Source organism: Oryza glaberrima, chromosome 4 (genome assembly GCF_000147395.1).
Source record: "Oryza glaberrima chromosome 4, OglaRS2, whole genome shotgun sequence".
NCBI classification, from domain to species: Eukaryota; Viridiplantae; Streptophyta; class Magnoliopsida; order Poales; family Poaceae; genus Oryza; species Oryza glaberrima.
In genome coordinates, this window is record NC_068329.1 from 28,256,646 (window position 1) to 28,272,440 (window position 15,795).

The following is a 15,795-nucleotide window of genomic DNA, read 5'->3' on the forward strand; positions in this document are numbered from 1 at the left end:
AAAATCTGAATTAGGAATACCAAAATAAAAATTGGGCCCAACAATGACCCCCTCCTCCAAGAGATGCCCAAAAATCAATTCCCTATCATTTGTTAGTTTGCCACGTAAGCAAGGTGGGGCCCAGTTCGGTACTTGTGCACGTCTTCTCCCTCCCGCACCAGCGCCGATCAACTTCTTCCTCCCCGGACCTGCGCCGCCGTGACCTAGCGCCATCATCACCAGCCAGTCAACCAGTGTCCTGACTGCTGCGATTTGTTAAAAAACGGAACACCAAGGAGATGCCGTAGCAATCGTGTCATCAAGGAGGTAATCGTTAGCAAATCCCATTGATCTCTTGTGCCGTAGTCAATCTCTATGTCTGTATTTTGATATGTGGATATATATTGTTGGAAAATATTAAGTTTGATCTGATAATTAATTTTGCAGATTGATTATTGTTCTATTCCTGCCATCAGTTCCCTCCATTGCACTTCATCCCTGTGGTAAACGCTCCAACCCCGTGGCAAACAAAAAGAGGAGATGAGTCGTTGAAGCACCCTCCTTCAAATGCTATTGGATGAGTTTTCATCGGATGGTGACGAAGAATTTATTTCTTCGGCGGTTGATATAGTGCACGAAGAGTTCGACGATGATGAAGTTCCAAAGCATGGTGAATCTGTTATAGGTCATGCAGTAATTAATCAGTGACAGTGAACCTTGTTAGTATGTATGTCAGTGGCACATACATACTGAAATTGAATCTTTTAGACACTATTTTCAATCTTTGGCACAAGCATGTGGTTGTTCATCTGCTAATCTAAAAAGTGAGGCATACTAAATGCAGATGATCACTTCAATTAAGCAGTTGTTGTACTTAGAGCTAAGAACTGTACAAGTTATTATAATCCTACTGAACCTATGCTGTTGTACTTAGAATTCTGCAGTTGCAGCTTTCATGAAACTGAAAGTCTGATTGGCAAAAGCAGGTGGTTCTTTTATCTTGAAAAATAGACTATGGATTGCATCTTGTTGCATTATCTGTCAAATTATCTAACAACATTATCTTAATGCAAAAATTCAGAGCATATTTCAAAGATGCTGTGATGAGAGAAAAATATTTCAGACTTTCAGAGCATATTTCAGACTTTGGGAGTACATTTGACATAGCAAAAATATTTGATACAACATATTTTAGACTTTCAGAGCATACCACACATTTAGAGCATATCCTTCATTACTAAATGTTCTGAAACCTGATTTTCTCTAAGTGTTCAGACTTTCAAATTTAGAGCATATCCTGCATATTTCAGACTTTCATCCAATACAGTACAAATTTCAGACTTTCTGACATTTTCCTCTAAGTGTTCTGAATCCTGAATTCCTGAATTTCTAGCCGGGGAAGTCAGTCACAGAATGGACATCAGATCAGGCTGCAACACTTTGAAAATTAATCTAAACATCGAACGAATCAGGGACAGCCTTACTGAAATTGCTCCTATGGAGGAATTTTTCATCATTCACAGAATAAGCTGTGGAGAAATCGATGCCAGGAGCTTCATGTGAGAGGGGATTCAGTGTCTCCCATGGAGCATGTCCCTCCATGGACTCTGTCGCCTACACACCGGAGTAGGGAGGTTGAGGATGAGGCAGACCGAGACGACGGCGAGGCGACGGTGCGGGGTGCAGAGGGCCGTCGGCCCTAAATCGAGGAGGCGGTGGTCGACGTGCGGGCGCCCCCTGGAACAACGCCGCCGCCGACGCCTGCGAGGAAGAGGACGGCGGCTGCATCGCCGCTTGGAGCAACGCCGGCGCCTGCGCCTGAGAGGAAGGGCATGGCCGCTGCATCGCTGCTTGGAGCAACACCGACGCCGACCCCTGTGACCAAGAGGAAGGGGACGACCGCTGCATCTCCGCGTGGAACTCAGTCGACGACGCCTGCGAGGAAGGGGTTGGCTGTTGCTTCGCCGCCTGGAAAGCCGCTGTCGACGCCTGGGAGGAAGAGGAATTTTGTTGCTGGCGACTGGCGAGGAGGGCGAGAAAAGGAGCGCGGGAACAATTTTCCCCCTACGCGCGCGAGGCAGCGACGACCGCGATTGGGAAGAAAAAATGGTTCCCTGCAAATGAGTAACGACATATACGGATATGGGAACATGGATTATTGGGATGTTGGTTAGGGAATCTGTTGGATGAGAATTTTGGTTAAAATTTCTTTAATTTAAGGATAGGGAATAGAATAAGTAATCTGTTGGGCATGCTCTCAGCCCTGAAACTTAACCTGAACAGATATTGGCAGTCAGGGCCGTTCTAGACTGCTCCTAGTTGGCTTAGCTACTTCCTTGTACTTCGTGAGCACACGCTATCAAAATGTTCTTTTTTTCAAATGTTTTTTATATATAACTTTCTTAAATAAATAAATAAATAAATCTATTTTTAAAATTTGTAATAGCTACTCCCTCCGTCCCTAAATATTTGACGCAGATGACTTTCTTAAACATGTTTGACCGTCCATCTTATTAAAAAAATTTAAGTAATTATTAATTCTTTTCCTATCATTTGATTCATCATTAAATATAATGATGAGATGTGAGGGAGGAAGGAACTCCCTCTTTTGTAATACCTGGGTAGGGTGGCTTTACTTTGCCTACGTAAATCCCAACCATCTGTCTTCATTTAAGATCTAATCTCCAATTAAATTTCCTATCAATTCCCACTACCTCTACCAATCAACGTAAATCTCAACCATCTCTTTTCATTTAAGATATAATCTCCCATCAAACTTCCTATCAATTCCCACCACCTCTACCAATCAAGAGATTGAGAGTAAAAAAAATCAAATTCTTATGTTAATCTCATCATCAATTCTCTCATCTAAACCTCCAATCCTTTCTCTTAAATTGCCAAACAGAATTCTCTCATCTAACCCTCCAATCTTTTCTCTTAAATTGCCAAACAGACCGTCAACTCTTCCGAACGGAGACTAAATATTGTTTTTTTTCTTCCGAACAAGATGTACACCTTTTATGTCCCCTTTTTTCTCGATGGTGCAACCAGATGGCAATAAATAGCGTCCCATGCTGTTCAAAACTTCAGAGGATGCAACCTGAACCACACCCCATTTTTTCTCTGAACATTCAGACTGCCTCTGTTCGTACCCTGTACAACTGAGCAGGCTAGGCTGTATGAAAGGCATCGACATGGACTCATGGTCACCACCATAGCGTTCGCGGAGCAGCAGTGCAGCACCGGAGCTCGTGTCTCTGGGCAGCCTGCGACACAAGAGTGGCGCCATGATCAGTTGGAGTATCGTCTCGTTCGCATGATCAGGACTTCTTTTGACTCCCGAGTTGTGATTTGGAGGTTGAACGGCAAACGCGTGGTATCCAATACCATAAATTATCTCTTCTTGGATCAACTCGTCGAGAGAGATTAAACGGCAAACGCGTGGTATCCAATACCATAAAAGCATCTTGCAGTCTATCGACGAGGATCTCTCTTCGGCAGGGTACCGGTGGCTGCATCGTCTGGTATGCGGTATTTCAAACTCTCGTTGCTCTTAATTGAATTTGTTATAAAAATTAGTCGATATAGCGGAACGATGACTAACCTTCCCGATCGCTTCAGTCATTGACCACACAAGACATGCTAGGTGACGACATAGGAACACACAATATTTGTTAACAAACTTTAGCTAAAGTCTACATATCTAGGGCTCTGATTATGGGCGATCCTCCACAACCAATATAGCACCTAGCCGCTACGAGTTCATGGCCTCGCCGCCATCCTCTCCTTGTATATCTACATTATATTGTAGTCCTCATAATTACATTATGGTACCCCTCTCTATTTAAGAGAGTTGCCGGTTACAGAGCCAGAGTCCGACTCCAACTCTACCCTTACTATCTATTATAACTCTAAGTCCAACTATAACCATATACACCTATTCTAACATAATCGATTTGATTTAAACATGCGCTTGTTTCATCCAATAAAAGAAGTGTCTTTGTTGCTAGATTAGATTTGACAAACAAAATAGCACAATTGCATCCTCTTTTTGTCAATTCCTGCAGTGGCAGACATGTTGACTTCATCGGCTGCCCGTACGTCCTCACGGAGCGTGTGGGAGGGCATCACCGGGACGCACGACTTCGAGGTGGTCGGCTACTCGTTGATGGACGGCTTCGGCGCCGGAAGGCACGTCTGCTCCGGCGACTTCAGCGTCGCCGGCCATGACTGGTATGTCGCGTTCTACCCCGATGGCCTCGACCAGGATTCCGCCGGCTACGCGTCGGCCTGCCTCGCCTACCGCGGCAAGGAGAGGCTCGTGAGAGCCAAGTACAGCCTGAGCTTGGTGGCCAGGGACGGCAGGGCGTCGCCGCTCGCCGGCGACACGCTGCGGTCGCACTACTTCACGCCGACGAGCCGCAGCGCCGACGTCCTCAAGTTCGTCGAGAAATCCAAGCTGTCGTCGTCGCCGTCGTCGTCGTCGTACTCGTGCCTCGACGACGACACCCTGACCATACGGTGCGTGGTCACCGGCCCGCGCGTGGAGAGCGTTGCGCCGGCCAAGGAGAGGGGCCCCCGCGTCACGGTGCCGCCGCCGAGCCTCCACGAGCACCTGGCGCGGATGCTGCGCGACGGGCGGGGCTCGGACGTGGCGTTCCGCGTGGGCGGCAGGGTGCTCCGCGCGCACCGGTGCGTGCTCGCCGCGCGGTCGCCGGTGTTCGACGCGGAGCTCCTGGGCCCGATGATGGAGACCACCGCGCCGTGCATCGAGATCCACGGCGTCGAGCCCGCCGCCTTCGAGGCGCTCCTCCGCTTCGTCTACACGGACAGCTGGCCGCTCGCCGGCGTCGACGTCGCGGCGACGGTGCGCCTGCTCTCCGCGGCGGACAGGTACGGGCTGGAGAGGCTGCGGCTGATGTGCGAGGAGAAGCTGCACGAGGGCATCGACGTGGACAACGCCGCCGACGTCCTCGCCATGGCGGAGCTCCACCATTGCTCGCAGCTCAGAGACGCCTGCGTCGCGTTCATTGCCTCGCCGAGCACGCTGGGTCCCGTCCTGGCGTCGAGCGGCTTCGAGGATCTCATCATGGCGACCGGCGCTTCGGTGACCAAGGAGATTTTGTACAAGGTGTCCGAATCGTGGAGCGGTCCTGGTAACAGAAATAATTCAAGCAAAAGAAAGTGAGAAAAATGGCAATTATATTGAATACCACTGAACTACTCTATTCGTTAGTATTTTTAGTTTCCCCAGCAAAGATTATCGAGGGTACACTTTTCAAACTACTTCTTAAAAAAAAAACAATCTAGGTGATTCATTATCCTAGTTAGTGTCAAAGCCTTTTCAAGGACGGAGGAAGTACACGGTAGTTTCGTGCATAAGTTTTCTATAACAAGTTTATTTTTTCAAAATAAATAAATAAATCAATTATAAGCTTATAACAATTAATACTTAATAACTTATCTCATTTTACGTGTTGCAATAAGCTAAACCCAAACATCTATTCGAAAGTAACCTAAACTACTTAGATTCCTCTTGTAAACACTTGATTACTTGAAAATGCATAGATTCCTAAGTACAGGGATCAATGTCCTTAAATTGCTTATACTGTATATAAATTTTAAAAATATAATTACTTATATTTGAAAACAAATAAAATATACGACACACTTATACTTACACTCAATTTTCTGGTGAAAACAAAACAAAAAAAGCCAATCAAGCAGAAAACAATAAAAAAAAGCCAATCAAGCAGCAAAGGAGCATTTTTCCCCAAGCTGACAAAAAAAAAAAGAAGGAATTTTCGGGCAACGAGCAAATCACGGGCTCTTCCCACGGCCCACGGGAAGTGGTCTCTCTCGGTCTCGGCCATATCTGAACCCTGCATCCCCCCACGTCTCCTCCCCCTCTCGCAGTCTCTCTCTCTCTCCCGTTCGTGCGTGCTAGCTAGGGCATCTCGTCGCCATGATGCAGCAGCCGCCGTCGCAGCCGCAGCCCGGCATGGGCGGCCCGCCTCCGCCGCCGCAGGGCGCGGCGGGGCAGCCGCCGCAGTGGGGCGCGATCCCGCCGCCGATGCCGCCGCACCAGTACGGCGCGCCGCCGCCCCAGCAGCCGCCGGCGATGTGGGGCCAGCCCCCGCCGCAGGCGCACTACGGGCAGGTGCCCCCGCCCCAGCCGTACTACGCCGCGCCACCGCCGCAGGCGATGCCCGCCCCCGCGGCCGCGGACGAGGTGAAGACGCTCTGGATCGGCGACCTGCAGCCCTGGATGGACGAGAGCTACATCTACAACTGCTTCGCGGCCACCGGGGAGGTACGGGTCCTGATCTGCTGTGAGATTTGGTTGCCCGTAATTTTTTGTTTGTGTGGCTTGTTGCTGATGGAGTTGTATTGTGGTGTATTGCGACTAATTTAGTTCCTGATGCTGTATGTTGTGACTTGCGACTGACTTAGTTCTGACTTCTCAAAAGCTCTAGGCTATGAGTTGTGGGTCTACAATAAAAACAAAATTTCATGCTTCGGCTGATTTATCAGTGATTGTTGAATGTATCTTTTTGGTTTATTGAGATTTTATGAACATGCTACTTTCTTTAGTGAATCGATTTCGGAAGGTTTTGTTTGGTTTTTTACTTACTGTTTTCACATGGATGCTAAGTTTGCAGACTATATAACATTTGCGTACATTCTAAATGCTATTTATGTGATTCGGTTTTGCTATCAATATACATAAGCCATTGCTCAGATGATAATGGATGAAATGCAACATCTAATATACCCAGATTGTGTCCGCCCATTCATGATTTACCTACCGTATCTAACGTTTTGCATTTACTTGCAGGTTCAATCTGTGAAGCTTATCCGGGACAAACAAAGTGGACAGCTTCAGGGTTATGGCTTTGTTGAGTTTACAAGTCGTGCAGCTGCTGATCGAATTCTTCAGACTTATAATGGACAGATGATGCCGAATGTTGAGATGGTCTTCCGATTGAATTGGGCCAGTGCTGGCGAGAAGCGTGATGATACCCCTGACTACACCATTTTTGTCGGGGATTTGGCTGCAGATGTTACAGACTACCTACTGCAAGAGACATTCAGGGTCCATTACCCTTCGGTTAAGGGTGCAAAAGTTGTAACTGACAAAATGACAATGCGTTCAAAGGGTTATGGGTTTGTGAAATTTGGTGATCCTACAGAGCAAGCTCGTGCAATGACTGAAATGAATGGAATGCTTTGCTCTTCCAGACCGATGCGTATTGGTCCAGCGGCAAATAAGAAAACAACAGGGGTTCAGGAGAGAGGTAAATGCTGCTGATCGTATTTCCCATTGACACCTTTTACTTATTAGCTATTATTATGGGCAGTTATCTTTATTTCTATCTATATGTATGGCTGGTTACTCTGCTTGATGATACCTTTTCCTTTTGATGTTCCGCTTTTACCTTTTCCGGTTTTACTTACTTTTACGGAATAAACCAAAGCTTGTGTGACCCTTTTTCTTCAAGAAGTCATTATTCCTTAGTACAACATTCCCTGTGAATTTGGATCATTTCATGCACTAGAACTAGAAAAATAGTAGACTCATGAAACTCGTGTTATCTGGAAGCAGGAGGTCAACAGGCTCTCTCCGTATTGGAGCCTTGGAACTGATTTGAGCTGTGATGCATTTCTTGTGTAATGCATGGCCTCATTTAGGTCAGTGTAAAACATTTATGTTCTAAATTTGAAGTCTGTTTCTTTCGATTTCTGCCCTCCGAATACTTCAGTCATTTATTCTTCTTGCTATTTCAGATTCTACTTCATTTGTGCACGCATACGTTTACTATACATTTTCTTTGTTTAAAAAGTTTTATGACTCATGCTTGATGTGATATGCACATAGTTAAATTAGCATGTTGGCTCGAGCTTGCTTTTATTTGCTAGGCTTGACTATTGAGGGTCATATCCGTGCTTCATGTATTGAGGCTTGATATTTTTAACATTTTCTATTTCCTTCTTTTTGAAAAATAGATTTTTGAATGACAAAATGTTAGTACCTTCTGTGAATAAATTCTTGTCTTTTTCATGCCTTCTAGTTTTTGTTTTTGTGATATTTTACACTTCGAGTTGCCACACTGTTTATCTGTTCTTTTAAACATCTGGAGAATATTCTGCTTCTTTTCTCAACATACATTATGATAGGCTTGCAATGTATCTCTCATTTTATCTGCCTCTAACTTGACATGGAATCGATTGTTGGGGCTGTATTTCATTCTGTATTGTGTTGTGTATTCAGCTTGTTTGAGATTCTATGTATACAATACTTAAAAAACAGTGTTCTGCTTGCCCTTTTCCTTGATTGGGTAGTCTTATTAGCATTTTTGGCCACTTAACTCCATTATAAGTCTGTTAAGTGAAATCTTTGTCTACATGTGTACTATTAGCTTGGTGGTTTCACCTCCATAATCTTATCAAACTTTAGCATGGTTCTGATGAACATGTTCCTGAATTGCTGAGCTATCCTAGTTACTCTATTCTAAATTGTCTTCAGTGATGCTTGATATTCTGCTTAATGCATATGGCTTGACATGGCTGGATCTATATGAATATCACTGCTTATGGTTGTAATAATCTATTTACTACTATAAGAACATCAGTGAACGAGACATTTGCATGATAAGCATTCATGTTTACCAGCATTTGACAAATCTTACATTGTATTTTCTTCACTTTTTTGCTTTCATTTACAGTACCAAATGCTCAAGGAGCTCAGTCTGAGAATGATCCTAACAATACCACCGTGCGTTCTTAGTTCTATTTTTCCTGTACAACAGTAATTTCTTTTCAGTTCATTTAGTGACTATGTTTGTTGTTGAGCTCAGATATTCGTTGGTGGTCTTGACCCCAACGTCACTGAAGATGTCTTGAAACAAGTTTTCGCTCCTTATGGAGAAGTTGTCCATGTTAAGATTCCTGTTGGGAAAAGATGTGGTTTTGTTCAATATGTTAACAGGTTGACTCTTTGTTCGTTTGTTCTATTTCCACAGATGTCTTACTGCCTTGTATTTTTTTTTTTTGATGAGGTACTTGCAAATTACTCTTGTCATTGCATATTCAGGCCTTCTGCTGAGCAAGCACTGGCAGTGCTACAAGGGACCTTGATTGGTGGGCAGAATGTTAGACTTTCGTGGGGTCGAAGCCTTTCAAACAAACAGGTCCAGATCAAACGCAACATAGTAATTTTCTTACCTATAAAGCTGTATAATGGAGCTAAAGTTGATAACATTGTGGTTTTTGAATGTCTTCAGCCTCAGCACGACTCGAATCAGTGGGGTGCTGGTGCTGGTGCTGGTGGTTACTATGGTGGCTATGGACAAGGTTATGAGGCTTATGGTGGGTATGCACAACCTCAGGATCCTAACATGTATGGTTATGGAGCCTATGCTGGTTATCCCAATTACCAACAGCAACAAGTAGCACAGCAGCAGCCGCCGCAGCAGGTGAGACTCCCCCTTCTTGTTTCCGATGTCATCTAACATTGGAAATTTACACACTTTACAAATATTGTAACTTTCTTGAAAGTTATCATGAATTCTGCCATGTCAATCAGCGTTTGCATAGCTATATCCTCTAGCGATTAATTTGAAGCATTATTTTTTCTTTCTTCCAGTGAGCCCTGTTTGATCGATCGCGTCTTTGGGCTGTGAGGCACACAACCCATTTCAAGCTACAGCTTTAGCTATGTTATTGCTATTCTCAATAGAGAGACGGTTTCTGAAGACTCCAGATTTCGATTGAGGTTTTAATGTATGAACTGTATTATGATTATGAACAACGGATGCTGCCATATCGTGGTTCCTATATTGAGTCATGTATTTTGAAAACATATCCTCTGTTTCCATCTCACCCTTATCATCGATTATTATTATTGCTATGTACCGTTTGTTTCCCGTTGGTTTTTGCGTGTGTTGGATTCTCCTTTTTCGTGAAGGACAAGTGAGTTTTCTGGTTGCCTGATTGGCCACGTGGGCGGACATTGCATCAGGGCATCAGTGTATGCTCTGCACAATGGAATCTCGCCAACTTTTGCTTCGACACTTTACCCCGGTTAAAATCTTTGCTCGTGTTTTTTTTCACCGTGAAAATGGCTGTTAAAATTTCTCTACTTGTTTTCACCGTGAATGGCTGTTAAAATGTGTATATCTATCTGATCGTGTGCCATGGAAGACGAAATGATAATCGTTTTCACTCGGGCTATTTACGAGGTTAGAAAGTAGAAACTAGAAAGACTTCAGGAAAGATCTGTTAAATGCCATGGTAAATTTGACACAGACAACGTAAAAGCACCCATTAATCTAGTGCTACACTGACACCGACAGCGTAAAAGCACCCGTAAATCTAGTTGTATTATTCGCTTATTAACCCAGTTAAAGTTAATTAATCTGGTTCCACCATCTTATCCTAGCTAATGTGCTTTAAGATTAGCGCGCGATCGAATCGGCCGCCCTTGAAATCGAGAGAGCTCCGAACTTAACCTTCCCGTTTGCACGGCCGCATCGGTGGCCTTTTCCCCTTCCGCTTTCGTCTCGTCTCGCCTCGTCGCCTCGCCTCGCCTCCCACCACCCTCTCTCTCTTTTCCCTCCCTTCCTCCCTCCCATGGCCCGCCCCAAGAGGACGAAGCCGCCGCCGCCGTCGCGCAAGGCGGAGGCGGAGGCGGCGGCGGCGGCGCAGCGGCCGTCGTCTTCGTCGTCGTCGCCGTCGCCGTCCCTCCCCGAGGCGCTGCTGCTCGCGACGGTGTGCATGGTCGGCCTCCCCGTGGAGGTGCAGGTCCGCGACGGATCCGCGTACGCGGGCGTCCTCCACACCGCCTCCGTCGAAGGCGGATACGGTGGGTGCTCCTCCCTCTCTCCTCCTCCTCCTCCTCCCCGTCGTTGTTTCTGTGGTTGGGTGGCTCGCTTAGGGTTCGGAGATCGCGGGGATGTGGTTGTGAGCGTGATCCAGCTGTGTGCGCGTGTGTGCGTAGTGGGTGGCGATTTTTAATAGGGTTGGTGCTCCGGCTTTTTTTTTTTTTCGTTTCGAAGTTAACTGGTTCGTGATCCGCTTGTTGGTTGGGTTGGGTGGCGGTGGACGCTGGACGCTTGCGTTGTTTGTTTTTTGGATAGTGCCATGGTGGGATGGATTTGGGGGTGGTTGCTGGTTAGAGATCGCTGGATGAGTTTCCCCCATTTGTGGCATGGCTGTAGATGTACTTTTGTGTTTGCGGTTAAGATCTTGGCTGTTTGGTCTTTGATCGTCGTGATTGCGGTGGGGATTTGGATGAGAGTCCCGTAAATCGTTCATGGGTTCGTGGTCTAGAGAGGATCTCGCACTGGGTTCCAGGATCATAGGCAATGATCCTGGTCTCTATAATGTAATCGGGTATCATGGTTATGCTATAAACCAACTGCCTGGTTGATTGCAAATAAATGTTGTTTTTCTTCTCTAGAATTGAGATGCCAATTTGCCATGAAGAAATTTATGATTCATTTAGTGCATTCTAGCATTCTGGCAGCAGTCACATTTTTGGGTTTGATTCGTACTCCTTTTGGATTTGTAATATCCTAGGGATGCATTTTTTTTCTTGCCAGATCATGTTTATAATGTTGTTCTTTCTGGTTTCAACAATCAATTTAGTTTTCTTTTTCTGTGTGGAGAAAAAATGATACTGATGTATTTATGTTGAACAGGTGTTGTGCTAAAGAAAGCGCGAAAGATCGCTAACGGGAATGATAATGCCAATATTCCTCTGGGAGCTTTTGTAGATAGTCTTGTTATTCACCCAGATGATCTCGTTCAAGTCATTGCAAAGGTAGCTTTGATGTGCTTAAACATGCTAACAAATTTTCCCGCCAAAAGAAAAGGTATACTAACAGATTGCCTTCTCGTGGACGCTTCTACTTTTCAGGATTTTTCACTCCATGCAAAAGATGTGTGCAGAACTCCTGTTTGTGATACCGTCGCAGCCAGTGCATATGTGAAGCCTCAAACTTCACATGTGAATGTGTTTCCACTAAAGTATATTCTTGATTCACCAATAATAGGATAAAACTCTTTCAATTGTTTCTTTAATGATGCTGGTTAATAATGTAGATTTCTAGCAATCTATTCTGTATATATATTTCAATGTCTATTCATTCTTGAGGTTAATTCATGCTATTTCTTTAACAGAGAGGTTAAGAAGTGCAGCACGCCAGGTGAGGAGACTAATATCTCCATTGGGAGAAGTTCTCCTGGTATTATGTCTAACCTCTTTACTATTTTACTCCGATAATTCTTTTTCCACTTTTCTTCCTTGTACTTAAACCCGTCCAACTGTTATGCTAGCCTCTCCAACTGGATATGTAGGGCCACGCCTCTCCTGTAACGAGATAATGAGTTCTGCGGTTGTTGGATCAAAAGATGGAAATACTAAGAGTGCAGTTTTGACTACACCCACAATGTCTTCAGATGTGAAAATCTCTCCTCCAGCCACAGTTGCTAAAACTGCCACGCCGAGCAAAACCATTGCTAAGGTGAGCTCTCTCGGACCCTTGATACGTAAGCATAGGGAAAACTGTGTCTAGAGAATTAGAGATCTAGAAAAATGTTTTGCTAATATATTTTACCTTTTAAGGAGCCCAGTACTATTTGGAAAGCATTATCAGTTATTTCATCCATGTACATAACAATCTGTACAAGGCTTGCCAACTATGTTATCAATGTTATCAGTGTGTTATTTTCTTATTTTGTATTATCAAGCACAGTTCTCTTTCCTTCCTATGTCATGGATTTCTATGCATCCTGAGGGAATGAAGCCGTGCCAATTCTGTTTTTATGTTTACTGCTGTCCTAGATGTTCTACCTTTGTAACCTTCCTGTGCTTCATCATTGTCATCAGTCCATTCACTATTGCAGGAATCCAAACTCAACCCTTGTGCTAGGGTCTTCTCTCCTTCGTTTGCAAGTTCCAGACCAGTACTTGCAGCTGCACCCTCTGTTAACCCAATCTACATCTCAAACTCTGTAGCTGGAGTTCCAACCGGGTTACCTGTATTTGAAACTAACTCAGTGCCAGGCGGTTCATCCCTGTCCAGCAAGGCTGTTCATTATAATAACCTGGCTGCTGCAAACTATGCTATTTCACCTCAATATACTCAGTCAGTAAGTTCTTTGATTAATTCTTTTATAATATCATTGTTGCTTCAATAGTTCATCACTTTCTTCAGATTGCTGTCATATAGTCATGAAGTGATAAACAAGGAAAATATTGCAATATGGTGCCAACTCCTATTCAGCACCGACATTCCTTTAAGCTGATAATTTGCTTTATGTGACCACTACTACTATCTCTACATATTTTAACTATTATCTTTACTCTGGTGTAATTTTCCATTTATCTTGAGATTAACTATTGAACTACTAATAGCTATCGTCAGGGGCGGAATCAGGCATGGGGCAGCTAGGGCTTGAGCCCCATGCCTAGCTCCATAATCCCCATTATAATCTTGAAAAATGCTATGTAATTTATGAAAATATTTGAGATCCCATTAGCTCAGCCTTAGGCGTGGAAATTTTCTGGCTCCGCCACTGGCTATCGTTTATCGTTATGTTATATTCTGTGCATTGAATTTTCAGATTCTACTTCACTTTGATCTTATTGCTGCATAACTCTGGCATGTACATTTTGTTCGGATATGATCCTGCCTCCTGAATCCTTATACATGTTTTTTTGAATGACAGACCATGGGGCATAATGTGAGCAGGCTGGATCCTGCTAGAATTGGCACACCTTATCATCCCATGCAAGTTGGACCTGCTTACATTAGCCCTAGTCCTCAGCCTGTAAGTTCTAATCAGTTGTATATATATAAAATATATATATATATATATATATATATATATACTGATATTAATTTCAAAATGCTGTTCATTTGTACCTATTGGTTACATGATATACTATCATTTGCTCCTGTACTGATCTAATTTATTTTTACGTTATGACATCATAGGTTACTGGTGGGAAATTTAATCATGTTGTTTATGTACACCCATTTTCTCAGGTGAGTAATGCAACAGTGTTATTTCTATTAATAGCTCAAGTGGAACTCTGTGAGAGTAAGATGATGAATTAATGATGCAAGTACAATTTGTGTTGTTTCATACAATACTTTAACTGATTAAATAGTGCTGATTCATTGGAGATATCATGGTTGTCTTTTGTATCGCTCAACCAGTAGATAGTGCAAGTGAGGCACTGTTATCCAAATTGAACTTGGATATTCGTCTGTTTTAAAAAATAAAAACTACTCAGCTACATTTCACACATTAGATAATGTGAAGCTTCATTTCGTGGCATCCATCTTTGTTGGCAACCCTATACATTGCGTAGTCATTTAGGCATATGAAGCTCTCCTGTTAACCGTAATGATTAATATTTGACATTATCATCCCTCTAAAAAACTCATCCTAGTTATATTTACTGCAAATACAAATTGCCCTAACTGCTTTTAGCTGATCTACTATTTGCTTTCTGCTGAAGGATGTAATGCATGGAGCACCTGTTATGCCCCAAGGATGGTCTCTTCCTGCACCATTGAACTCACATCAAGCTAGCCTCCAGAAGTTCCAAGGTAAAAATCGTACTCATTGTCGACTGCTTCCTTTATTTTAATGGAAGGTATTAAAATGTTTATTTTATTTATTCATTACACTAATCAAAACATTTTACTTCGAAACTCTCCAGGCACAGCCCCTGTATATGTAGCCCCACCTATCATGGCAACTGGGAACCTGCCATTGGTGGTACCAAGCCCTGCACCGCTTGTGCAGCCATTCCAGGCCGTTCGTCCCATCATGGTACCTGCTGCAAGCAGCATGGTTCCAGGCAAATACATGTAAACTTGTCATAGCAGTGTGATATCAGTTTTTGTTGGAAGAATCTTGGTTTTACCCCTTTGGCCGTTGGGGTTTACATCTAAGAGGACTCGCAGTTTTGCCTAATCTGTTAATTCTCTTGCTAGTTGCTGGTCTGTGTCCGTCTTTTTGTTGGAAGGACTTGCAACTTTTACCATTCTTAATGCTTTTGCATCGTCACGATTTTCCTTTTTTCTTTTTTTTTCTTTTTGGATCATTGGGGTGGGGGTGGTGGGGGTGTTCCATGAGAGCAGTTAAATGAAATAGAGAATATTGAAGCATTTTTTTTGTCATGTCAAATACCTTTTCCCTTTTTGAAGAGTAGCATGTACTATGTACAATGAGACACTGTAAAAGAGTTAGATAGTAAATTGATTGTTTTCACAGGGCTAATGTACATTGATCTTGTGAACTGTTCTCATATAATGACGGACAATCCCGCTATGAATTAGTTTTACCTTTTTGGAGCATGTGCTGACGATTGATCCAGTGTTCTATTTGCGCCAAGTAGCGTTTGTTCTATTGATCCAGTGTTCTTTTTGGAGGTTACAGATTTCTTCTGTCCGCTACTGCTATAAGATAGTGGATCCAACATAGTGTATTGGAAATGGAACTTGGCGACCGATATTACAATAGGCTTTGTTGGCCTGCTATTACGCTTAAACACGAATACACGATGTTCTCTGTGTATGAATAGGATATGAGTTAACGTCGTGTGCTTTCTTTCTCTCATTTATTTATGTTGCTTTGTAGTTTTTATACCTTGAAATGTATGAGTTTGAAATGTATGAGTAATTAAGTCTATACTTCTAAATTGCAAGTGAAACTAGATGTTAGTGTTACTACATAATCTAAATTTACTGTTTATTTTTTGAATCCCGTTATTGGACAGTAGCACCCGCGATCTTC

At 43.5% G+C, this 15,795-nt stretch overlaps 3 protein-coding genes across 4 annotated transcripts; all 3 read left to right on the top strand.

Annotated features, from left to right (window-relative positions):
- The first annotated feature begins 3,900 nt into the window (after positions 1 to 3,900).
- LOC127772340 (BTB/POZ and MATH domain-containing protein 2-like) lies at positions 3,901 to 5,167 on the top strand. Its single transcript, XM_052298371.1, has one exon. The coding sequence runs from the start codon at positions 4,055 to 4,057 to the stop codon at positions 5,165 to 5,167; it is 1,113 nt and encodes a 370-aa protein (XP_052154331.1). The 5' UTR covers positions 3,901 to 4,054.
- A 715-nt stretch (positions 5,168 to 5,882) lies between these two features.
- LOC127770287 (RNA-binding protein L) lies at positions 5,883 to 9,905 on the top strand. The gene is made up of 7 exons (XM_052295948.1): positions 5,883 to 6,292; positions 6,818 to 7,277; positions 8,706 to 8,755; positions 8,838 to 8,968; positions 9,074 to 9,170; positions 9,264 to 9,455; positions 9,626 to 9,905. Exons 1-7 carry the CDS (start codon positions 5,945 to 5,947, stop codon positions 9,626 to 9,628), a joined length of 1,281 nt encoding a protein of 426 aa, XP_052151908.1. The 5' UTR covers positions 5,883 to 5,944; the 3' UTR covers positions 9,629 to 9,905.
- Positions 9,906 to 10,510: 605 nt separating this feature from the next.
- On the top strand, positions 10,511 to 15,595 carry LOC127770286 (uncharacterized). Of its 2 annotated transcripts, none has more exons than XM_052295947.1 (10): positions 10,511 to 10,843; positions 11,682 to 11,803; positions 11,900 to 12,009; positions 12,163 to 12,227; positions 12,340 to 12,506; positions 12,889 to 13,134; positions 13,714 to 13,815; positions 13,983 to 14,033; positions 14,513 to 14,603; positions 14,717 to 15,595. In XM_052295947.1, exons 1-10 carry the CDS (start codon positions 10,612 to 10,614, stop codon positions 14,869 to 14,871), a joined length of 1,341 nt encoding a protein of 446 aa, XP_052151907.1. In that variant the 5' UTR covers positions 10,511 to 10,611; the 3' UTR covers positions 14,872 to 15,595. The 2 variants fall into 2 exon arrangements, with proteins under 2 accessions (XP_052151907.1, XP_052151906.1); XM_052295946.1 differs by having other exon boundaries at positions 10,514 to 10,843; positions 12,319 to 12,506; positions 14,717 to 15,590.
- Positions 15,596 to 15,795: the final 200 nt, after the last annotated feature.

Bases quoted from the DNA above. Each gene is read 5' to 3' on its own strand.
- LOC127770287 (XM_052295948.1), top strand. From the start codon at position 5,945: ATGATGCAGCAGCCGCCGTCGCAGCCGCAGCCCGGCATGGGCGGCCCG. The intron at 6,293-6,817 runs GTACGGGTCCTG...ATTTACTTGCAG, and splicing joins GCTTCGCGGCCACCGGGGAG to GTTCAATCTGTGAAGCTTAT. The intron at 8,756-8,837 runs GTGCGTTCTTAG...TGTTGAGCTCAG, and splicing joins ATGATCCTAACAATACCACC to ATATTCGTTGGTGGTCTTGA.
- LOC127772340 (XM_052298371.1), top strand. From the start codon at position 4,055: ATGTTGACTTCATCGGCTGCCCGTACGTCCTCACGGAGCGTGTGGGAG.
- LOC127770286 (XM_052295946.1), top strand. From the start codon at position 10,612: ATGGCCCGCCCCAAGAGGACGAAGCCGCCGCCGCCGTCGCGCAAGGCG. The intron at 12,507-12,888 runs GTGAGCTCTCTC...TCACTATTGCAG, and splicing joins CGAGCAAAACCATTGCTAAG to GAATCCAAACTCAACCCTTG. The intron at 14,034-14,512 runs GTGAGTAATGCA...TTTCTGCTGAAG, and splicing joins ATGTACACCCATTTTCTCAG to GATGTAATGCATGGAGCACC.